Source organism: Echinops telfairi, unplaced genomic scaffold (assembly GCF_000313985.2).
Source record: "Echinops telfairi isolate 266 unplaced genomic scaffold, ASM31398v2 ScPeMD7_35;HRSCAF=133_1, whole genome shotgun sequence".
In the NCBI taxonomy this organism is placed as follows: Eukaryota; Metazoa; Chordata; class Mammalia; order Afrosoricida; family Tenrecidae; genus Echinops; species Echinops telfairi.
This window is the reverse complement of record NW_022103933.1, coordinates 242,663-268,392: the sequence shown is the minus strand read 5'-3', so window position 1 is coordinate 268,392 and position 25,730 is coordinate 242,663. Positions and strand designations below refer to the sequence as shown.

The window sequence follows — 25,730 nt, the reverse complement described above, 5'->3', positions numbered from 1 at the left end:
AAAGCAATAATAAAATTATTAAAAGTCAATTTATATTTTTGGAGATGATTTCTGTGTTCGAATGTTATTTTCTAGAAAGGAGGAAAAGGTGGTCTATTTGGTGGTCCACTTCTGAAAAAATTATCCATCGAAACACTTAAGAATAGTCATAAAGCATTATGTACTATAGGTCTGTTAGAGGAGTCCATCAGGTAGCAAGGGATTCAAAATCTGATTGGGGGAAGTACTGCCTCTGAAATGCAGAGTCCACCTTAATGATGTATTTGGAACCAACCTTTTGAGACCTTAATTTACTGATGAGGCACAACTCAAAATGAGAACAGTGGTAAATATTGATTAATAACCAGAATGTGGAATGCAGAAAGTATAAATCTAAAGAAATTAAAAGCTGTCAAAAATGAAATGGAATACAAGATTGTTATGCTAGGGATTTTTTTTAAAATCAATTTATTGGGGCTCATACAATTCATCACAATACATAGATCAATTGTGTAGAGCACATCTATACATTTGTTGCCCTCATCATTCCCAAAATTCGCTTGCCTCTTGGGTTCCCGGAATCAGCTCATTTTCCTATTTTCCCCCCTCCCCTTCCCTTCCTCTGCACCCCTCCCCCATGCACCCTTGATAATTTATAAATTATTATTATATCTTATATTACACTGCCCGGCATCTCCCTTCACCTACCCCTCTGTTGCCCATCCCCCAGAGAGGAGGTTATATGTAGCTCTCTGTGATCAATTCCCCCTTTATACACCCCCCTTCCCTCCTGGTATCGCCACTGTCACACCTGGTCCTGAGTGGTTCATCTGTCCTAGATTCCCTGCGTTTCCAATTCCCATCTGTACCGTTGTGCATCATCTGGTCTAGCCAGATCTGCAAGGCAGAATTGGGGTCCTGGTAGTTGGGGGGAGGAAGCGTTTAAGAACTAGAGGAAGGTTGTGGGTTTCATTATTGTTATACTGAACCCTAAGTGACTCATCTCCCCACTACCCCGTAAGCTATTATGGACCCATGAGGAAATGGCATGTGGGATCCCATTTGACCTTCTTTAGCTACATAAGAGAGGAGTATACAATTCCATATCTGCCCAAGGAACTCTCTATGAGGCATAAGTTAGGCATGCGTCCACCTGCCAACCATCTTTACCCTATCTGCCACCAACTTTTCTACCATGTTGCTCTATTTCTCTACTCAGTTTAATAATCCGTGGAAATAGAAGCACAGAACTCATAGGCAATACTCATGATTATGGGGTTTATTACTAAAGCTAACAAAACAGAAAAAGAATAAAGGTGCAGGCCTTTTGTTTACAGTGTCCCTTCTTAGTCATGTCGACAGAGATGTCTCTCTCTAGTCCTCAGTCAAAGAGACTCTTGGCCTCTGCCATGCTTTGGCATGTGTTACAAAACTTATTGTTGATAACTGTCTAAAGGGCATCCCAATCTGCAAGTCAGCCTCCTGCCCAACAGCACTCTGCTTTACTCTTTGTGTGGGCCTGGAAATCTGCAGCTTCTCCTAATTTCAGTCTAGAGGCTTCTGATGCCTTTGGTGCCATAGCCATCTGAACAAGGATCTTGCATGCAGTCTGTCAATAGCTCTTCTTCCTTAATGTTCCTATTTTGAGATAGCTCACTTTCTACCCAGAGGAATATCAAAACTGCTTATTGCCCTTGTTAGGGTCTTCTATACCTCATTTGCAGGATCACATCTAATTACCTGGTGGGAATTATTAAGTCTACATATATGAGAGCCATACCAATTAATATCATTGACCATCACTGGTATTGGACATTTTGAATTAGAAAATAATATGGTTTACTCTACCAGAAATGACAAATTCAAGATAAAAGGTGCTGTGTTGTCAAAAAAGAAAAAGTCAAGATCTTAAAGTACAATATTGTCTGTGAAAAGGTAATATATCTATATGCTTACACAGAAGACTAGTTAATACAATTATTATGCAAATGTATGCCCAAAACAAAGAGGAAGGATCAGTAGTTGGAAAACATGGCTTTGATGACAGAAACAATGCTGTAGATAGCATGATAGAGTTTTGCAGGGCCAATGATTTCTTCATTACAAATACAACCGCTCAACAACATGAACAGTGATGACTATATACATAGGCCTTGCCAGACAGAATACCAAGGAATCAAATTGACTTTATCTGTGGAAAGAGATGATGGAGTAGTTCAATATTATCAAGTTAAACAAGGCCAGGGTCTATATACAGAACAGATCATCAATTTTTTACATGCAAGTTAATTTAAAGATGTCAAAACTTGAAGTCCACAATAGTAAAAATATTACCTTGAATATATCCCACCTGAATTTAGAAACTATTTCAAGGACATATTGATTTACTAAACACTAATGATCGAAAAATGGATGAATTGTGGGATGACATCAGGAATGACATACATGAAGAATGTAAAAAGTCATTAGAAAGATAGGAAAAAAAGAATAGATCAAAATGAGTGTAAGGCGAGACTCAGAAACTTTCTCTAGAATGTAGAGCAGATAAAACAAATGAAAGAAATGATGAAGTAAAAGAGAAGAACCCAAAATTTACTAAGGCAACTCAAGAAGACGTGAAGCACTACAAGAAAATGTGTAAAAGACCTGGAATTTGAACACCAAATGGGGAAAAAAAACCACTCAGCTTATCTCAATCTTTATGATCTGAAAAAAAATTTCCAGACTCGAGTTGTAATACTAATGAATTCTGTGGGCAAAACAGAAAACAGAAGAAATACAGTCACTGTGCCAAAAAGAACTAGTAAACATTTAACCATTGTAGCAACAAGACGGATTCACAATGGCTACAACAATGAACTCATTACATAAGACCAAGACTAGGCAGTGTTTCTTTCCATTGTACATAGGGTTGCTATGAGTCAGAACTGACTTGATGGTACTGAACAACAATAGCAGCAGCAGCAGTATATGAACAAGAAATGCTGGTCTTGAAGAAAGAAGTCCAGGCTGCACTGAAGTTATTAGTGAAAAATAAAGCTACAGGAATTGATGAGATACCAATTGAAATGTTTCAACTAATCGAGTGCTTACAGCACTCACTAGTTCATCTCAAGATATTTGGAAGATAGCTACTAGCAAATGACTATAAGTGATGCATATTTTAGCCCATTACCAAAGAAAGTAACCCAATGGAATCAGGGAATTATCAAATACTATCACTATTATCATATGTAAGAACAATTTTGCTAAAGAGATCTGATTTAAAACAGTTGTAGCACTACATGGGCAGGCAGCTGCCAGAAATTCAAGCTGAATTTAGAAGAGGATATGGAATGAGAGGTACTATTTATATACGATGAATTTCAGCTATAAATGAAAAGACTACCAAAAATACAGAGGTTTACTTAGCCCAATATTAATCAAAGTACTAGAAATATAAAATTTAGTTAGTTAAAATTCCAAAATGTAATAGCACCCTCCAGTGCTAAAAATTCATCTTAAATTTAATCAGTAGGGATATTCTAACTCAGGAAGGAGGCAAGAAATGCCATTTAGATAAACAGTGGAGCATGAGTCCTCAAGGAATGGCAGTCTGACAACCCTGCAGAAGTGTAGGTATTAACTGATGGCCTGATAACCCCCAGAAGAACAGTTTCCTGTGAAGCCTGCTTCTTTTGCCACACTGCTTGTGGTCAATGCAAGACCTGTTTTTTGACACACAGTTTAAAGTATAAAAGTTGTTTGATTTTAATTGAACTTTTGAAGCAGTTTAGAGATAGTAAATTCCACTGTTTCCTACTGTCTTATTACTTATTCCCACTGTCTTATTACTTATTACTTGCAGAAATAAACTTATATGTTTCTCAAATCAACCTAGCCTCTCTCTTTGGCTGAAACAGTGACAAGTAATCTTGGACCCATGTTTTCTGGCATCACTAATGCTTCATTGACTATGTAAAAGTATTCTACTATAAATAACATTGTGATTAATTGGGATTCCAGATACTTAGCAGTGCCCAAACAACGTGAACATAACCCATGAGGCAGTTGTTTGAACAGAACAAGGTGATAGTGTACACTTGAAAATCAAGAAAGGTGTGGGTTGGAGTTGAATCCTCTCATCATATTTATTCAATTATTATGCTGAGCAAATAATACAAGAAGCTGGATTACAGGAAATATTTAGTATGAGGATTAAATGAAGCTTTATTAAACTTTGAGAACACAATTTTGCTTGTTGAAAGCAAAGAAGACTAAATGACTACAAACTTCAGACTTCAGTATGGATTACAATATAAACAGGAAAATAAATCTTCATGATGAATAAATAGACAAACCTCATGATAAAAGGAGAAAAGATATAAATGTTCAAGTATTTCCTTTTGCTTAGATCCAAAATCAACGCTCACAGAAAGAGACATCAAGAAATCAAATAACAAAGTGCACCTGGAAAATCTGCTGTAAAAGATCTCTTTAAAGTATTAAAAATCAAAGCTGTTCCTTAGAGCACTAAGGTATGTCTGATGAATATTTTCAATTTCCTCATATGAATGTGAAAGGTGGACAATGAATACGGAAGACTGAAGAAGAATTAATTCCTTTAGATTATGGTGTTGGCAAAGCACAATGAAAGTACCAAAGACTGCCAGAAGTACAAACAAATCTGTCTTAGAGAAAGTACAACCAGAAAGCTCCTTAAAAGTGAAGGTGCATAAGCAAATGTGGCGAAGAAAGCTGATGGTGCCCGGCTATCAAAAAGTATAGCGTCTGGGGTCTTAAAGGCTTGAAGGTAATCAAGGGGCCATCAAGCTCAGAAGCAACAAAGCTCACATGGAAGAAGCACACCAGCCTATGCAACCACGAGGTGTGGAAGTGATCAGGTATAAGGCAACATCAGAACAAAAAGTCTTACCATAGTGAATGATGGGGGGAGTGCGGAGTGGAGACCCAAAGTCCATTAGTAGACCAGTGGAGATCCCCTTGCAGAGGGGTCTCGGGGAGGAGATGAGCCAGTCAGGGGGTGATGTAGCAACGATGAAAAATACAACTTTCCTCTAGTTCCTAAATGTTTCCTCCCTGCTCCAACTACCATGACTCGAATTCTACCTTGCAAGTCTGGCTAGACCAGAGGATGTACACTGGTACAGATAGGAACTGAAAATACAGGGAATCCAGGACGGATGAGCCCTACAGAACCAGTGGTGTGAGTGGCGAAACAGGGAGGGTAGAGGGAGAGTGGATAGGAAAGAGGGAACCGATTACAAGGAACTATATGTGACCTCCTCCCTGGGAGACGGACAACAGAAAAGTGGGTGAAGGGAGACATCGGACAGGACAAGATATGACAAAATAACAATTTATAAACTATCGAGGGCTCATGAGGGAGGGGGGAGCGAGGAGGGAGGGGAAAAATGAGGACCTAATGCCGGGGGTTTAAGTCGGGAGGAATTGCTTTGAGAATGATGAGGGCAATGAATGTACAAATGTGTTTTACACAATTGATGTGTGTATGGATTGTGATAAGAGTTGTATGAGCCTCTAATAAAATGATTTAAAACAATAATAATAAAAAAACAGTGAAGGTGGTGAGACTTTGTCTCACCTACTTTGAAAATTATCAAGGGAAACTAGTTTCTGGAAAGGACATCATACTAGAGGGTAAGAGAAAAAGAGGAAGACTCTCAATAAGATAGACTTGACACAATGGCTACAACAATGGACTCAAACATAACAAGTGTTGTGAGGATGGTGCAGGATGGTGTAGTGTTTCGCTTTGCAGTAATAAGGTTGCTATGAATCAGATCTGATTTGATGGGCACTAACATCGCTACAATGTTATTTTCTCTATATATAAGGTCCCAGAATTTGTATTTTAGAATATGGAATGCCCTAAAAAATTCTAAAATAAAAAATATTTTACCTCAGAGAAATAAAAGAGGGCTGATTCACAGAACAGAATGTCAGCCAGGTAAACAGTTCCACTGGTCAGCACTTCAATCTGGTATTTACAGAAATGATGACTTCGCAGAAAATCACTAAAGTGCCTGCACATGGAGAAAAAGGGCAATTTTCAGAAAATGACCAAGAAAAGAAGAACTTTAACAGAAAAAAACTCCTTCTATGCATTGTACCTTAAAGTTCTAGATCAGCACAACCTTATTTCCTATCATGTCATATCTTATCCCGCTATCTGTATGCAATCTATCCTACCTATTAATTACTTTGTAGCTCTGGGTTGCTATTTACACATTACCTTGTATTATAGTAACCAAAAAATATGCCCTATTTATCTTACAAGGCTGTAACTTCCTGCAAGGCAGTTAACATGTCAAACTATAAATTACACAAAGCACTCTTCATTAATGTGAAGAATACATAGAAGTTTTCAAGTGAGTGCAGGAGTAATTAATTAGGAAATAAAAATCTGGAGGAATTTTAACAATTCTATGTGGAAAATACATATTAAATTTAGCACATGCACTAACTGAATATTATTAACATTTCCTCAAAAAGAAAACCAATTTTGATAGCAGAGAGTGAGTTAGACTGCTATTAATCAAACAATCAAAATTATATTAATCAATATAATGATTTAAGATTTAGCTGTTGGAAATCCAAAATGTAATGGCCCCTCCCTTGCAGTAAAATTTAATTTTAAGCTTAATTAGTATGGATGTTCTATCTCAAGAAGGCAGTATGCAAGGCCATTCTAAGAAGGAGCCAAGCACAAAGCATCCCCCATTTGGATAAGCAATAGAGTATGAGAGGTCAGGGGATGGCAGTCTGGTGACCAATGGAGAATTGTAGGTATCAACGCTTTCCTTCCTTTGATCATTGTAAAACTTATTTTGGGGCACAAAGTGTGTAGTATATAACTTGCTTGATTTTCACTAGATTTTTTAAAGCAGTTTGGGGGTAGCAAATCCCACTCTTTCCTTCTGTTTCATTCTTGCAGAAATAAGCTTAAAAAGAGTTTCCTGAATAAACCTGGTCTGTCTTTGGCTGAAACTGTGACAAGAAATCCCGGACCCTTGTTCACAACAATAGTTTTGGTTTTAATAGAGTTTACATAATGCATGTGAGTGTGTGTGTGTGTGTGTGTGTGTGTGTGTGTGTGTGTGTGTGTTAGGAACCCTGGTAGTGCAGTGGTTATACATAGGGCTGCAGTTTGAAACACCAGTAGCTCCTCAGAAGAAAAACTGGATTTTCTACTCTGTCAGGAGCTACAGTCTCTGATCCACAGGGCGGTCACTATGAGTCATCATTGACTCAATGGAAGTGAGTTTGGTTTTGGAGGCTTATGTGTATGTATATGTATGTACACATAGATATAAATATATAAAGGATAGAAATAATTACATATGTCTAAACTAAGATGTGTTAGAGTATGCTTATGTGATCCTTAAATACTGAAACTATTTAAATTAACAAAGGTAATTTGTCTTTAGTTAAATGAAGTATATTCCTAATACTAAACCCAATTCTCAAAAATGAAAAATTTAAAGTTTGAAGTTAACTCACTCTTGCTCCATTGCACTAAAGACTATGGACTGTGCAGAAACAAAACAGTTGGGATTCACCTGTCCATCTTCTCCACAAATTTTTGCTGTAAAAGAAATGGTAGCTAGTTAAATTTCTAGAAAATTCAAGCTATACACATTTGTGAATCAAACAAGGAAGTAATATTAAAGGCATTAAAATATATATACACACACCCTACATATATACACATATGAAAAGAGTATTCTGATAACATCTTTCTGAACATAGTAAGGGGACCCAAAAAGTTTATACAAAACTTCCATTATCTTTCAATTCCATTTTTCCATAAACCTTATATATTCCACTCGCGTAAACAGTTACAATCTTGGAAACTCACAGAGGTAGTTCTACTTTGTCATATAGAACTGAAATAAGTTGGCATCGACTCAATGGCAGTGAGTTTGGGTTTGGGTTTACAAACCCAAAGCAAAAATTAAGATATTTCAACCATCATAAAATTAATTTCTATACATTAAAACAACTTCCTCTACCCCCTGCAAAAAACAAATGTGAGTGGGGTCTGTAGCATGTATGACAATTAAGACGCTACTATCGTTATTAACATAATAATCAATTTTAGACTGCAGAAGTTACTAGAAATCTCCAGCTTCTTCACCTTTGTCTTTATTGATTGATATGTAAATTTAGCTACCTGTATTAACTGGTCTTATAGTTTCACTAGGCATGTTTTTCAGAAGTGAATAGTCAGGCCATCCTTTCATCTGTGTTATTCTGGAAGTTCTGCTGAATCCTATCTACCAGAGTGACCCTGCAGGTATCTGAATATTGGCACAACTTCCAGCATCAAAGCAGCATGCAAAACCACCACCACAGTATGACAAACAGCCAGGCATACAATGGCATACCATTTTTCTGAAGGGCAATTTGAAACTTTCTAAGCCTTGGGCTGTGTGATCCACAAGGTCAGAAGTTTGAAACCATCAGCCTCTCCTCACTTTGGATGTGGGAAACTGAACAGGAAGAGAATATATACAGCCAAATTCTCTACGTGCACAATTAAGAGTCTGGAAGGCTGACTCTCATGAAGGATAGAGAAAGGTCTCACATATTTGTGAGTAGAAATGACTCCCAGACATATTCTCCAGACTAAAAATCATCCCTACAATATCCCCCCACTATAGTGCTAATTTAAAGAAGTCTCTTGCGAGCCCATGGCTGCTCTTTATTTAACCAAAAGCTACCTATCTCTGACAGCAAACAACTTCTATTGTCCATCTGGTTCAAAGGTCAGTCTTCTGATCTCTGCCTCCAATACTGGTCATGGGTTACTCTGTGGGATACAAAAAAAGGCTTTTCCCTAATTTATCTCTCCGCAATATATGCCAAACCTAAGATGCTGCTTGACAGCACATGGTGGGAGGTCAGATGCTTGGAAATATTCTCCCTAAAATCAACAATTCAGCGCAATCAGACTTTATTGTCTGTCCTGCTATAGGTGGGGCTCACTCCCTGCTGTTAAGGACAGTGGCTTGCTTTCCTGGTGGAGAGCTCAGAATAAGTCAAGCCAGCAGCTCAAGGACCATCAAGGTTAGGCTGCCATCATGAATCTAGGATCTGCCCATCTTGGCACATGTGTACCCCTAATTCTCCCTCTTCCTATTGCGTGCACACCCCTAGATAGTCCCCCTCCCATTGCTGTATTGCCTATGATACTACCCCTTCCTGTGATGTATGCCATTACCTGTAATTAGGGGGCTTGCACACCCCCAAGTGTGGGATTATAAAGACACTTTTCCCCAGCTTTGTCTCTCCCAAAGATATGCCAAATATTAGAGGCTGTTTGCCAGCACTTGGTGGGAGGTCAGATGCTTAGAGATATTCTCCCTAAAGGCATCTGGTGGTGGGTTCTGTAGGTGGGGTTCACACCATGGTTTCCATGAAGAGCCAGAGAACAGGTCATACTTGCTTGGTGACATCCAAAGTTAGGCTGTCATCCTGAATCTAGGATCTACCCATCTTGTCACATGTGTGCCCCAATCCCTCCCCTTCCTATTGCATAGATACCTCTAGACTGTCCCCCTTTCATTACTGTATAACCTATAGTGCAACCCCTTTCTGTGAGGTATGTCTTCCCCTGTAATTAGGGAGCTTGCACGTTCCCAGAGAATATATAAGCTGTGGTTATCAATAATGCTCCCTCTCTCCACGTGGGCCACCAAGTGACACTGATGTGAGCATGCAACCATGAAATGTCTGACTCTATTATTTCAATCTCCCTTCTATCTCTCATGTTCTCTATGACTTTATTATAATCTTTATATATCCTAACCATACAATTGTGCCTATCAAACCCACAATTAGTTGTGGGGGCTAGCCTTTCCCCCATACCCAAGTATATATAAGCCTTGGTTAGAAATAAATCCACACCCCCTGCTGCTGAGACCATGGCCGTCCAGGAGGGGGAGCATGCTACCATAAAATGTGTCTGACTCCTTTATTTTACTCTCTCCTATCTCTCTTAATCTCTATGATTTTAATTTGATCTTTATATATTATCCCAGTACAGTTGCGCCTATGGACCAGTGATTGTTGTCAAGGGCTGGATGAGCTCAGGGATATATCTAAGGTTAGGACACTGCCCACCTTGCTATGTTATGTGTGATTGACGGGACTTGCATGCCCCAAGACCATTTATGCCTGTTGGAAAACACATATGAGCTCACTCTCTTGTTTCTTACTTCTGGAAAGGTGAGCCCTTTCACTCTTTGTCTTTCTCTTTATTTTCCCCCAATTACACAGCTGCTCCTCATAACCCTTTCAGTTGTGAGGCTGGAACTGTTTGGGCCGGGTCCAAACTAGGCAGCCCTGTTTGGACTAAGCTGAAGCCGGTCCAGGACCTGCACCTGCTTCCCTACACATCTCAAAGGTCAACAGCAGATGACACCAGAAAAGATAAATGCCAGATAAGATAACCAGTGAAATCAGATGCTCTGGGTTCAGAGAAAGCCTCAAGGAGTTGACAAGCAATTCTCCGGAGTTTCCAGAACCCATATGCTAATTGCCATACATTCCTCAACACCCCTTTAAAAACCCACACCCCCAGCTGCTGAGCATGACTTCCCTGACCTGTTGGCCTAGGTCATGGAACCTCGATCGGGAGCTCCCCCTAATAAAGTTATTTCTGTTTCTGCTCTCCCTTGTCCTGTCAGTTATGTCTGTCTGTCTCCCTGTACCTCAGTTTCACTTTTACATTTGGTGCCTGAAGCCCAGGAGGGGTAGTGACACGGGCTCCGTGCCTTCTCAGCCCTGCTTAGGCTGGGAAGTATCCCACCCCTACTCTCTGCTCGAACCTCCGGAGCCTGTCTGAACAAGTGACTTCTGGTCAGTATCTCTCTGTGTACGTTCATTCTGTCTCGTTTGTCGCTCCGGACACTGAGGACCAGCAAACTCATACGGGAACTTAGGGGTTGGTGGGAGGCTAACTAGCTTAAAGCCCTGAAAAACAAGTACGCAAGAAAGCTGAACGTGGTGCCGCCGCAGGGGTTTATTCTGCAACCCTAGTACCAAGAGGAGCTGGAAATAACTGCCTTTCCCCAAAAGGGGTGTGACGATAAGGCCAGTTTCTCATGTCCATCTTTTCTCATGTGGCCACCAGCCTTTAGTCTCTGTGTTTACCTCCTGGGATTCCTGCTAATAACAGACTCCTAGTACTAGTCCTAACAGTCACTGCACCTTCTGACAGCACTGGAATGCAGAGGGTGTGTCTGAGCCTTTTCTACTTGTGTGTTTTGCATTTGTAGCTCTACAGTGCTTTCTCTAAAATGTTCTGCTTCGCCTTCCTCTCATCCTGAACGAAGGCCTGACCAACCTCCATTTTTACCTGCCATAAAGCCAGGTCCCCCTCTCCCTCCTCTGCTTCCATCGTCTCTCTCTCTGATCCGAAGCCCCTGTCTGCTGGTTAATGCCGTAGGCCTGACCCAGGGAACCTTACTGTTCCGGAGAGTCCAGGACTATCCCACTGGGACACTAGTTCTAATCAGGACGCCTCTCAGGGTTACCGGGCCACCTCCTGACTGACGGGTGTGAACAGGGACCAGGGGACGCCCTTCTCCTCTGTCCATACGCCCTGAAGTTTAAGACACAATGGGAAGTCTTCTGTCCCAACCCCCTAAGGGTAGACCTTTGGGGTGCCTACTGCCAACCTTACTGAATTGGGTTTGGTTCCTGATCTCTGTCCTAAACACCTGGTCTTTTTCTGTAACCAAGTTTGGCCTCAATACCAATTGGACACATAATCAGAAGTCCTATATGTTCAGGTCTTTTTCTTTCTTTGCTCCCGTCCCTCTCTACTACCTGTCACCCTGATCAAGTTCTATTAGCCAAACACACTCTAAATCAGGTACCTGGCAGTACTCCCCTTCCGTCCTTCTCCGGACCCCCTGAGTCGTCTGCACCCCCAGTAAGGCGTCCTCCATATTCTGGGTACTCCTCACCATCACCTTCCTCTGCTAACCCCTCAACTCCCAAAGGCTGAGGCAACCGTGTCTCTGACACCTGTCCCCTCTTCCCCAGAGCCAGACCCTTCAGACTACCTGAAGTCTCAGTCTCTCTTTCTCTCCCACCTCCCGGACTTCCTCCCTGCTCAGGCTCCTCTAAGCCAACACCTGCAGCATCTGACAGACCTCTCCCAGAAAGGGAAGCAGCACACAAATCCATGGTCACCGCCCTGAGACTGGCAGGAGGGAGGGGTCAGAAAGCTCTGTGAAGTAAGGACTTTAATCGCCCGCTGCACTTTTGATTTCAATATCCTCTGAAATCTCGACAATTTCTGCCAGTAAACTCACAAATAGTCTTAGATTCTCTAGGTCCAGGCTTCCTTTTCTCTGCACTCCTGTCCCTTTCTCTGTATTTCCTGATTACCTTCCCAAGTCCTCTTGACTAAAGAAAATTCCTCCTCTTCTCCTGCTTCTGTTCCCCCTCTGGTGTCTACCTTTTCAGACCTGCCTTGACACCTTGTCTCTCCTCCTATTCACCCCTCTCCCTATTCTGGCCACCTGGAGCCCCCATGTCCTCTTCTCCTGATCTACCTACCTTGCTGACGGAAACCGAGTCTGCACTCACCAGGTAGCAAGAACGAGAGATCACAGAACCCACCTTCTCCTTTGTCTGCTCTGGAAAGTGGCCAGGACTGAGAGAGTGGTTCGGATCATGTTCCCTTCTCTCTCGCTGATTTATCTCAGATTGAAAAGCATTTAGGCTCCTTTAAATGATCCCACCACCTATATTAAGGAGTTTCAATATTTAACTCAAGCTTATAATTTAGCCTTGCAAGATATTTTTGTCATTCTTTCCTCAACCCTAACTGCAGATAAAAAGGAACGCATTTTTCTCACAGCTCAGCAGGTGTGTGTGTGTGTGTGTGTGTGTGTGTGTGTGTGTGTGTGTAAAGGGGTGGTGAGGAATGTATGGCAAGTAGCATATGGGGTCTGGAAACTCCAAGAATTGCTTGTGGACTCCTTGAGGCCTTCTTTGAACCCAGAGCATCTGGTTTCACTGGTTATCTTATCTGATGCCATCTGCTACTGACCTTTGGGATGTGCAGGGAAGCACGTGCAAGGCCCGGACCTGCTTCAGCTTAGTCCAAACAGGGCTGCCTAGTTCAGACCCAGCCCAAACATTCCAAATTCTTAATAGTGGTAATGGGCGACGTGTTCTGTCTTAACTACTTCCTGCTGAGATAGGGGAAAGAAGAGGGTGATTAAGAGTTGGAAGGTTTGGGGCCAGGTCGGTCGGCAGCAGACTGTAAGAGTGGAGAAGAAGCTGATTGAAGGTCAGGTTGGAGATATTTTTCATTTGTTCCTGTAAAAATTTAAACACACACGGAGCTAAAAGTAATAGTACACAGATTATTATCAGAGGTCTTACGAGACGCATGATCCAGGTCATGACAGGACTTTGAAACCATAAGGAAGGGCTGGTGGTGCTCCACTGAAATTTTAGGTCATGGAACCTCATCCAGGAGCTCCCCCTAATAAAGCTATTTCTGTTTCTGCTCTCCTATCAGTTATGTCTGTCCGTCTCCCTGTACCTCAGTTTCACATTTACCAGAATCTCACATTTGGCAAACAGTTACAGTTTTGGAAACCCATGAGGGCAGTTCTACCCTGTCCTAGAGGTCACTATGCATCAGCATCAACAGATGGCAGTGATTTTGGATAGAAAGTGAACACAAAACCAAACTTGATAGAGAGGGTGAAAGAGCTACTCTGTTGATAATCAGAGTATTAGAAATTTAATATAAGATTTAGTTTGTTAAAAATTCAAAATGTAACAGCCCATGCCCTTGCAATAAAAATTCCTTTGAAGCTTAATCAGCAAGGTTGTCTTGACTCAGGAAGGAATTAAAAAGTGCACATAAAGTAGAGAAAAGTAGGATAATTGCCTAGTGATCATTGCAAAACCTGACTTGAGTATTGATTGTATGCTGTGACATAGTGAAAATGTCAGTTTTATTGCTAATCTTTTCCTGTAATCATTGTAGGAAAACTATTTCTTGTATATTAACTTGAGGGGTCAAGATTGAACTCTGAAACAGCTCAGAGGGGAAATCTAGTTGTTTTCCTTCTGCAAGAGCTTGCAGGAATAAGCTTAGAATTTCAAGAATCAATCTGGTCTCTATTTTTGGCTAATATAGACTTCCTAAACTCCTTGTAGCTGGCCACAAACTCATTGCCCTCAGCTCATAGTGAGCCAACAAGTATAGGGTAGAACTGCTTCTGTAGGTTTCAGAGATTGTAACTCTTCACAAGAGTAGAAAGCCTCATCTTCTGAACAGATCCTTTGAATTTGTGAAAAGATTGTTACTGATGGCTAGACAAAATCAAAGGGAAAAGAGGTAAACATGGCAGGAACTTTAACACAAAGAATACATTTGAGCAGGTACCTCTCCAGCACAAAATAAAGTGAAGGGCAGATAAGACACAGTTCTTTATCCATAGAAGATATCCTGTTTCCCCAAAAGTAAGACATCCCCCGAAAATAAGACCTACTTACAGTTTTGTCTCTCACTGAAATATAAGGCATCCATCCCCCTGAAAAAAAGACCTTCCCGAAAATAAGGCCCCCCCGCAAAGCTAACATAACTCTGGACTCTGGACTGTAGCAGCGGGCGCTGCCACGCAGCTCACTGCTGGCCACAGCACAGCCGGAGCAGACAGGAAGTGTGAAGTCTCTTTTAATAAAACAATAAACAATAAATGTGTACCATATTCTTCTTCATAGAAAAATAAGACATCTCCTGAAAATAAGACCTAACGCATCTTTGGGAGCAAAAATTAATATAAGACACTGTCTTATTTTCAGGGAAACAGGGTATCTGAGATAGTGCAAAGGTTGGGCAGAGAGAGAGATCAGATGTCCATAATATGCCAACAACGACTAAATAAACTCTTGGGTTTGGGTTCTAGAAGCAAGGGTGCAGCATGGAGTCTGGGGTGCAGGGATGCACATACTTGCAAAGAGGAGGTACACTACAGAGAACTAACCAATAACAGAAAACCAGTGGAAAGTCAGCCAATGGTGGGAGGTCCACTAATAGGAGAATAAAAATCCGTTCTAAACAGGGTTCTATATTCCAAAGTTTTCAGATGATAATTGATTCAAACTTCTCTTCTTAAACAAATGAACCAATTTTGCATTTCAAGGATTTCATCTAGAATTGTCCTCATCTATATTTAATCACAAGATCTCAACATCAAAATGTTTACAGTGTGTGCTTTAGAAAGGCTTAGTCAAGTTTTATCGGTAGATAAGGAATTAATGTTTGACTAAGAATTGTTCAGAGTTTGTGACTGACACATCATAAATGTTCCTCCCTTCCTCTATGCTTCTTTTTGCTTTACCAGATTAAAGTAGATTGCTTCTGTATTAGAGCTCATATTCTGAGCACTCTGGTTTGCAAAAGGCAATGACAGCCCTAAATCCACAGTTAACCAAGGATGTAAATAATCTTGCCCTCAGGCAGAATGAGTGCGATTGCCTCCACCTCTCTCTGGCCAGTCCAGGGAGGGGCAATCTCTCTCTTATGGGCTTGCCTAGGTGTGCTCTAGATGGAGGTCACTGTACTGTGGACAATAAGGGGGTTGTATAGTCCTGTGTCGTGCCTCATCAACCCCCCTCCTGCTACCACCACCCAATGCCTTGCTCAGAAGGCGCAGGACCAATTAATCTTGTAAGCCCTTCTAACAATCCATGAGTCTCAATCATGGTTCCATTCCTGCTTCTGAAGCCCCACCTTTAACTGTGATGTATTCATCTGCCACCCATCATGTTTTATGGCAGTTTCCTTTGCCCACGCATGCTCTTTTCAAAGCGTGGTATCCCAAAGAACTCTTGGACACTATTTCAACCTCGAGTTGGTGTCTGCCTCAACTGGATGATGAGTCTGTGTCTTTGTCTCTTTTCAGACTCAATACCTGTTCTCTTTAAATTATATTTGGAATGGGGTCTCCTTTATACCCTAAAACACTTATCCTGCAGGAGGAGACTCTTGCAATTTCTCCCAAGATGCTCAGTAGTCTCCATTTCAAGAAATACAATTTTTCCTTCGATAAATTTTTTTAATTTCTAATGGTGTGCTAGTCTAGTGTTTCCTCTATTACAGATGAATTGTCCTTTGAGCACTAGATACCATCCTCTACAGCGTCCTCAAGGTTACCCTTGAGAAACTATTCCTCCTCCTTTATCCTCTCTTCTACAGCAATTAATTACCACCCCAATAAACTTTTCATTTTCTGCCGCCTCATTCTCATCAACAGAAACAACATGTTTGTATTTACTTTGGCTCACATTCCCTTCCAGCTCATCTTAGAGCAAAATAACTCAGAGTCATGTATACTTGCTGTCTCCTTTCCTCCTACTCTCCATAATTAAACTTTTGTCCCAAATAGTCTCCGTGATTAAGATAACCAATGTCTACTGAGCTGTCAAATTAATTTGATTGTTAGTCTTTTTCATCTTAGTTATCAGTGTCATTTAGTCTTTGACTAGTCCATTCTTCCTAGGAACATTTTTTTCACTTGGCTTTTCATCAAATCACTTAGCTCTAAAACTGCTTATATGCTGACGATTGCCAAACATGATCTCCAACCTGGCTTACTCTATGAACTGCCTACATGACATTCCCCATTTGTATTTCTAATACTTAATTCATTAAGAAGCCTACACTTATTTTATGTTTATATACTTAGCCTAACCTATGTCACTTACGTGTTGATCCACCCTTCAACCTTTGTGGAATTCTTATAACTTTATGTATTGTTCAAACACAGATAAATGGTGGGTAATTATCTGAAAGATTTGGATTGAAGGGCTATCTACGCAACTCTGCCCGAAAGGCATTAAGACAACTAGGAAACTGCTTGTGTATCATAAATATTAATTGTTTTATTTCATTGTTATAATGGACATTACATCTTATGATTATCTTACGACTTGAGTAATTAAAAAGTATATGACTACCCCCAAATCCACCTTACAGTATAAAAGTATATTAATTTCTATGCACTCTGAGCAAAATCTGGATACCATTCAGAGAACCTACATTACTGTCAGTATCCCTATTGATATTACCTTTGAATAAATGTCTCTTTTTCTATAACTAGGAGTTAATGAATTGGCTCTGCTGAATTGCGGCACAAACCTTAATTAGAAGTAACAATTATATTCCCTATAAACCCTCACTCAATTCTCACTGTATAAGTGGCCATTCCACTCTTCCAGCTACTCAGATTTTTTTTCTAATTTGTTTTCATATCCTTTACTTTCAAACTAGCAGCAAAACCTGTGAACTCTATATGAATCATTACATAAAAGAGTATAGGAATACCAAGAGTCCATGGAAAACTTGTATAACAAAATTAGGTAGAACCCAGGATTGATGAAACTGTAGGGACAGCAAGCAGAATTGGGGAGAGGAGGGGATATTAAAGGGGAGACGATGTCAAGGAGTCCAGGAAGAAAAAAAGTGTTTGGAAACTGACTGTGTTAGCAATTGTACAATTCTGGTTGGCGTGATTGAACAATGAAATGATATGTTTTATGTATTAAGTCCCAATTGATAATATTTTTTAATGAAATGAGAATAATTAAAGTTAAAAAAAATTAGGTAGCGATGATGTGTAATAATAGCTAATGTGGAAGTATCTTCAAATTGTAACTTAAAGTAATGCTATATTAAAGTATATACATATATTAAAATAAGAGGGCTGTAAGAGGCCCCAATAAAATTATTTGTAAATACATGTATGTCTTATATATATCTATATCTATATAGATATAGACATATATATGGACAAATAATTAGAGTAGGATTCAGGATGAGGTTCAAAAGGAAAAGTGACTTACCTAAAATCATATAATCAATTTTCTAAAATGTATTAACAGATACTGGGATAGAAACTTTCTTTTTCTAACTGGAAGGAGTTTTGCAATCTCCAATAGTAAGTAATAATTATAAAGTACTGTAGTAAGGAATGAAAAAGCTACACATCCAGATCTTGTGAATTCTAGATCTGACCTGCCAAGCCTTTCATAATACAGCCCATCTTGAAAGATGTTTACATATATGAAGAAGCAGTTGTGTGAACAGAGCAAATACTCTGAGAAATTGGGCATAACAATTAGATTTTATGTCAAATTTCACTTGTTGAGGGGTGGAATCCAACCTATTAATCAGGTCATAGCCTCTTTGCTATAAAAGAGAAAGTGTGAACTTCTTCTGTGGGGGGAGGTCAGATCCTTGCTGCCAGACTGTTGTCTCATCCCACCACGAGGTAGGCCTGCTCCCTGCTGCTGGAGACAATGGACAGGCTCCTGTGGGCGGAGCTCACATCCTACTGATAATGGTCTCTATCAGTTGGGCCAGGAACAGGCCAAACTGGCTCTGTCCCTCCTCTTCCTATTGCATGTATGTCCCTAGACCACCCCTTCTCATTGCTATGTAACCTATAGTGCAGCCCCTCCCTGTGACTTTTGTCTCTAACTGTAATTAGTGGGCTGGCATGCCCCCAAAGGTATATAGGCATGGGTCAGCGAGAGAGACTCTCTCCTTGCTGCTCACTCCCTGGTCACTCCCCTCTATTCCCCTTCTCCCTTGTTCCCTTGCCCTCCTTCCCTTCCCCCTCTCTCCACGTGGACCACAAAGCTGGGCTGAGGTAAGCAATGTTACCATGTAATGTGTCTGACTGTATTATTGTATTCTCTTATGCTCTCGATGACTTTATTATAATACTTATATATCTCAACCGTACAATTGTGCATTACTGAACCCATGGGTAGTATTATTAGTATTAGTAGCAGCGGGTGGGGGCTGGCCCCTCACCCCCCTCCTCAACATTTTAACTTAATACTACATTCTTCCTCTTTTGTCCCTTTACCTTGCTCAGACCCTATGCCTACCTCTAGGGGTAAGTACAGTCTCATGTAGCTGCAAGACCCTGAGAGCTGTCAGTGTCTGTTCTCCACTGACCTTGAATTCATGTACCTCTGCACCACTGGCCTGTGATCTTCCTGCTCTATTTTATCCACCATCAACCTGTAGCTATGTGATTCTGAAGAGGGCTCCAGCTAGCACTGGACCCATGAACTTAAACTGGACTAGGCTTAGATGCCTTCTTGATATATTACTTCTTAATATAAATCTCTTTCTTATACATATATGTGAGTATGAGGGTCATGGTTTTGTTTCTCTAGAAACCCAGACTAACACATTGGATTATATGAAAAAGTATGAGGGATCAAAATTAGAGGAAGGCTCCTTAACAGCCTGCGATAAGCAGATGACACAATCTTGGTCAGTAAAAGTGCTGCTTACTTGCAGCACTCATTGATGAAGATCAAAGACCACAGCTTTCAGTAAAGATTATGATTCCAACATAAAGAAAACAAAATTCTCATAACAAACTAGACAAATAAGCCAGATCATGGTAAATAGATAAGATTGAAGCTGTCAAAATATTTATTTGGATCCAGGATCAATTTTCATGATAAGAATATTCAAGAAATATTGACTGAAAGCAGAACACAACAGAAAGATATTTCCCTCTGTTTTATTAATTATACAGAGGTATTTTACTGTTTAGATCATAAGCATTATAAGTAACATTGTAAAAACCGGCACTCTGAGAACAACTTATATTTTCCTCATGTATAACATATACATAGAACAGGAAGTAGTCATTCAGAACAGAACAGGATGATATTGTATGGTTTTACATCAGAAAAAGTGTCACAGACTCATATGTGTGTCATATTCTTTCATCATATGTATTCATTCAATATGCTGAACAAATAATCCAAGATGCTAGACTATGTGAAGAACAAAGCATAGAGATTGGAGAAGATTAATTAAATAACTTTTTATATGCAGAAAATAAGGAGGAACTTACTAATGAAGTTCAAGGACAACAACCTAAAGAATGAAGTGTACCTTATGTAAATAAAACAAAAATTCTCACAACTGGATCAATATAATGAGAAACAGAGAATAGCTTGAAATGTCAAGTCTTTCATTTTACTTAGAGCCACAATCAACAAATATGCAGTCAAGAAATCAAATGACATATTGAATTGAGTAAATCTGCTACAAAGTACCTGTGAGAGTTACATATCTGTTGTCAATTTGAGTGAAGAGGTGGAGTTCAGCCAGTCAATCAGGTTGCAGCTTGATGACCTCATTTGGAGGTGCTAATGAGATAATGTATATATTCGTGTGTAAGCCATGTTTTTCAGGACATTTTTGATGCAGTTTTTGTGGTAAAATTAGGTGCCTCGGTTGATATTAGGGTCAGCTTATAGTCGAGTATATATGGTAAATAGCTCGCAGGAGGTGGGACACATGCTCACTCCCTGAGAGATTCCTGTTGAGAAGACACCTGGAGCTATGCTAGAGTCCTGGAGCTGAAGAAGCCACCTGGAAACCCCTGCGAACACTGAGATACTTCCTCTGCCACTGAATATACAAGATTTTCTACCCACTGGCCTGTGATCTTCCTGCATTCAGCATCATTGCATGTGTTGCGTGAGTCTGAAGAGGAATTTATAGATTGGTATTGGACATATGGGCTACAATCGGACTTATGGACTTGATCTGGACTAGGCTGGGACGTCTTCTCAATATTCAATTGCAAAGTAGGATATGCCTGTCCCAAGCCCCAAGGTATTTCAGTTGCCCCACATGCATACAAAAGCTAGAAAATGAGTAAGAAAGACCAAAGGAAAATAGATACATTGAATTGCAGTGTTGGTGAAGAATACAGACATGGAATGCCAAAAGTATGAGCAAATCTGCTGTAGATTTAGTACAATAAGAATGCTTCTAAGAAGAGAGGACAGTGAGACTGCATCTCCTATTCTGGATATGTTGTCAAGAGGCATTATTCTTAGGAGGGCATTTGGCTCCATAAAGTGGAGGTTCAGTGAAAAATGGGTACAGTACCAAAAAGATTTACACAGTGCCTTTAGTCATGGATTCAAACATATCAAGAATTGGCAAGGATGGTTCAGGACCAGTATAATGGTTAGGGATTAGGTCAATTAAAAACTCCTAGTGGAGTTCAAGCTACTAAATGTCTCACAGCCTGATGACAACTCCATGGTTATCATGAGCCTTTTTGTATATGAGAGAGAGACTTAGAAGAGTCAAATTTTCTTTAGTCCTTTGCCTTCTGCTAGAGCTGGATCTTTTATCTGGTTCCTTAGTCTCCTACTGCATCATCTGCAGGTCCAAGGAGCCAACAGCGGACTACAGACAATGGACTTGTTCAGCCAATTTTAGACCTCTGCATCTACCAGCCTGTGCCTCCTGCTGTCTCTGCTTCCTCATCCTACTTCCTGTTCATCAGCTTCCATGTGTCAAGCCTGACCTGAACTAGACTGGACTTAGCTATTTCTACAACTGTTTAAGCCATTTCTTGATATAAATCTCCTTCTGTACACAACACATACAACCATCACTGGTTTGTTTCTCTAGATCACTCAACCTATTGCACATAGGGTTGCTGTGTGTTGGAACTGACTGAAAGTACCTAAAACAATAGAAAAATACATTTGTATGCCCCAGAATATACATATATGAAGGAAACAATTCCCGCTCTTATAATTATGAATTAGGAGCCCTGCTGGTGTGGTGGCTTACATATTCGGGAAAAGACTGAGCTTTCTACTCCTGAAGACAGTTAGACTTGGAAACTCACAGGAGGTTACTATAAGTCACTAGTGATGCAAGAGCAGTAAGTTTGGTTTGGTATTGTGAATTGTTTTGGTTTTTCTATTCTGGTCTTTTTGTTTGCTTATTTAAAGGGAATGAATAAGGTATTGAGAAAGCTGGTCCTAACTTATAGTTTGGAAAATATTGCCAATATTGAACAGTCCTTTGTATGTGAGTTCTGGAAAGAGATCGATAGATTTCAAATCCTAGACAAACTACTTAGCTTCTATGTGTTTCATTTTTTCATGAATAGAATAACCCTATTTATCGCAATGGGTTTAGGATATTAAAAACTTATCCATGGATGAATAAACCAGATGGAGCCTAGCTATCAGAAAGAATAACACCTAGGGTCTTAAAAGATTGTCTTAAAATAAGCAGACATTTAAGGGTAGTGGGGGGGGGAGCTAAGCCCACATGGAAGAAGCACACCAGCTTGTGTGATTCAAGGATTGAAAATCGTAAAATCCAAGATCAGAAAAGTAAATTTAATTGTAATTAGAGCTTAAACTGAGTACTGATTTACAGAACGCTAACCCAAAATTCATTTGCATAGTACCCACATAGGTTAAGTCTCCAATTAATTTTCTCTGGCCAGGGATATGAACAGCCTTGCCTTCAAACAGAATGCATCAGAATTAATGCAGGTAAGGTTTGGATAAATTTTACATCTTACCACTTGTTTTCCCTTTTGACCCATTTTTAATTTTATTATTTTCTGCTGTGTGATTAAAGTTTTTGTGTCTTATTTTGTTAATATTATTTTTGTCGGGATTCTACTTTTGGATGATTTTCTTGATATGAAATCCAGGATAGGTATCTATAGAGGCAGTAACTAGATTCACAATTTCTTAGGGTTATGGCAGGGGAAGTTGGGGGGAACTGGGGAGCTAATAACGATATGTACAAAAATAAAAAGAATGTTCTAAAATTGACTGTGGTGGTGATTGCACAACTATGTTCAAGTCATTGAATTGTATTGTGGATGTATGTGAATTATATGTCAATCAAATAGCTTAATAATGTTTATTCATGGAAAGTGTTTAAATTGTCTTGGGAAAAGTAAATGCTCATTAAATGTATATTATTATTTATGCAGTTTTTGTAATTCAGTTCAAATGCTAAGAATATAGGTCAAACATGTAAGAGAGTTTTAAAGTGAGCTGCAAACACATAAAACAAAATACTCTGAAAACAGACTAGGAAAAAAGATGACCATAAAATTTTCAATTACTAAAAATAGTCAATTGTTCAGCCATAGCGTCATGTACCTGCTTACCTATGATGTCATTTCTCATAGCTTCTGTAATTGGTATTGGCTTAGCAGCATCAGGAGATATATATCTGGTAAAGGTATTCACTGCGTCTTGTTCAATACCTGCAAAAAATGAAAAGAACAATTTTAAAAAACAAAAAGCATAGATTTTACAATAAAAAATAGGAGTAGCTAAAAACAAACAAACTGAATTTCATCTAAACTGAAGAGTGTTGAACACCAAAAAATGTTTGGAACAAAGTGAAAATACAACTTACAGATTGGGAAACAAATTTGGGAGTCCATAATTGTCATCCAGTTTTATTATCTAGAATAGAGGACTACTTAACAAAACAAGCAATCCAATCCAAAAATGGGCAGAAGTACGTTTTTACTTTGATGAATAAGTATTTTATCGAAGATATGCAAATGACCAACAGGCACATGAAAAATGCTCAATAACACTGTCATTAAAGAAAACAATCAATTCTCACACAGAGTGATCCTACTGAACTGAGCAGAATGGGCTCATACAGGTATCCAGGATCGTAAATATTTACTAAAGCAGACTACAACATCATTCTCTCTGGGTGTGACTGGTGAGTTCAAACCCTAAACCTTTCTGTTAGTACTTAAGCACAGTGCCACGAACATTTCTTCATTAGTGATTTTGTTAAATGACAAGGAGTCAGCTTAGATTCAGATACCCTACACACAACAGAAGGAAACATTGCGTGGCCTGCACCATTCCTTATAATTGTTATATTTTTGTCCAGTGTTGTAGCTACTGCGTCAGTTCATCTCACTGAAGGTCTTCCTATTTGTCACTGATCCTCTACTTTATCAAGCATGATAACCTTTTCCAGGGACTTGTCCCTCCTGAAAACACACCAGAATACATGAAAACAAGAGTTGACAAAGACATGGCTTACTGATGGGAATGCACAGTGGTAATTCAGCACTACCGTATGGCCAGAAATCCCAATTATCAGTATATATCTACAAGAACTGAAAGCAGGCAAAAAAAACAGAAACCAGAAATCTTCATAGTAGCACTATTCATTATTCACAAGTGAAAAGGTAGAAACAACTTAAATGCCCATCTAAGATGAATGGATAAACAAAATGTATATACAATGAACATATTATTCCATTAGTGAAATAGTCTTGACACATGCTACAACACAGATGAACCTATGAAACATTAATACTGAGTGAAGTAAGTCAGTCACAAATAACAGCTTTTGTCTATCCTACTCATATGAAATATCTACAATAACCAAATGCATGGTGTGGTAGTCACCTAATCTGGTGGTCAATTTGAGGATTAAAAGTGTAGGGGTGGAGTCTAGCCTATCAATCTGGAGATAGCCAATGAGACTTCTGTGTGGGCATGGCCTTCTCATGAAAATTCTGGGAAATTCGGTATTCCTTCTTGGAGGCAGGAGACACTATCTCTCTCAGTTTACTCCCTTGGAGACTGTCTACTGACAAGGCTCACACCATGGGAGACATAGCAGCTGACAAGATACATGGACCCACCTAATGCAGCCCTGGGTGCTGGAGAAGCCATGCAGAGAGCCCTGCCACCGCTGAGATCTTTCCAATGCCACTGGATCCAAATACTTTCTACCCACTGACCTGTAATCTTCTACATTCGACATCATTGTACGTGTTTCATGAGTCTGAAGAGGACTTTATAGATTGGTTTCGGACATATGGGCTAATATCAGACTTATGGACTTGATCTGGACTGGGCTGGAATGTTTTCTCAATGTTCAATTGTTCTTGTACATAAACATCTCCCATATATATATTTATAAATGTTTCTGTAGTCTACCCAAACTAACACATACAGAGACCACACTTTATTACTGACTACCCCAGCCAATCCACAGGAGAACGAGGTGGCAGTATGCTTCTGTCAAGCTGATGTTGTTCGGTATCATTAGGTACCTGCGTCACCAGGGCTCCTTCATTAGTCATTTTGTCGTCATATCCTGAAGAGTTGGTTTGGACTCACAGACATTCTATGTACTACAGAATGAAATACTGCCTGGTCTTGGGCCATCCTCATAATTGTTATGTTCGAGTGCACTATTGCAGCCACTGGGCCAAACCATTTAATTGGGGGTCTTTCTCTTTTATACTTTATTTTACAAAACATAATGTTCTTTTCCTGGCACTAGTCTCCCTTAATAACAAGTCCGAAGTACATGAGAAGTTTCACCATCTGTGTTCTAAAGAGCACTGTGGCTGTTACTTCCTCCAGACAGATTTGTTTGTTCTACCTGTCCATGGTATTTTCAGTATTCCCTGCCAACACCATAATTCAAATGCATCAATTTTTCTTCACTCGTCCTTATTCCGCTTTCCATATGAGGAGATTGAAATCTCTATTTGAGAACGAAAATATCAATGGTTTGGTTAAGTACTTTAGTACTCAAAAGTAACACATTGCTCTTTAAAACTCTGAAGCCCTCTTTTGCAGAATTATTTGATGTAACACATCGTTTGATTTCTTAACTGCTGCTTCCATGAGGTGTTGATTGCCAATTCTAGTAAAAATTACAGTCTTGGAAAACTTATAGGGCAAGTCTGCTCAGCCCTAAAGGTTTATTATGAATCAGAGTGGACTCAAAAGGCTGGTTTTCTTTTTCTTTAAAAAAATTTCTTTTAAATCATTTTATTAGAGACTCATACAACTTCTTTTTCTTTTTTACC

General features: G+C 39.7%; 1 protein-coding gene across 1 annotated transcript in view; it reads right to left on the bottom strand.

The window, feature by feature from the left end:
• AKAP10 (A-kinase anchoring protein 10) overlaps positions 1-25,730 on the bottom strand; it is a 202,911-nt gene that overhangs the window by 93,519 nt on the left and 83,662 nt on the right. The window contains exons 5-7 of the mRNA XM_045290278.1: positions 23,031-23,129; positions 7,504-7,588; positions 5,903-6,026 (exon numbers count right to left, since the gene is read on the bottom strand). Coding sequence (XP_045146213.1) covers positions 5,903-6,026; positions 7,504-7,588; positions 23,031-23,129 — 308 coding nt within the window. The remainder of the gene's footprint in view (positions 1-5,902; positions 6,027-7,503; positions 7,589-23,030; positions 23,130-25,730) is intronic.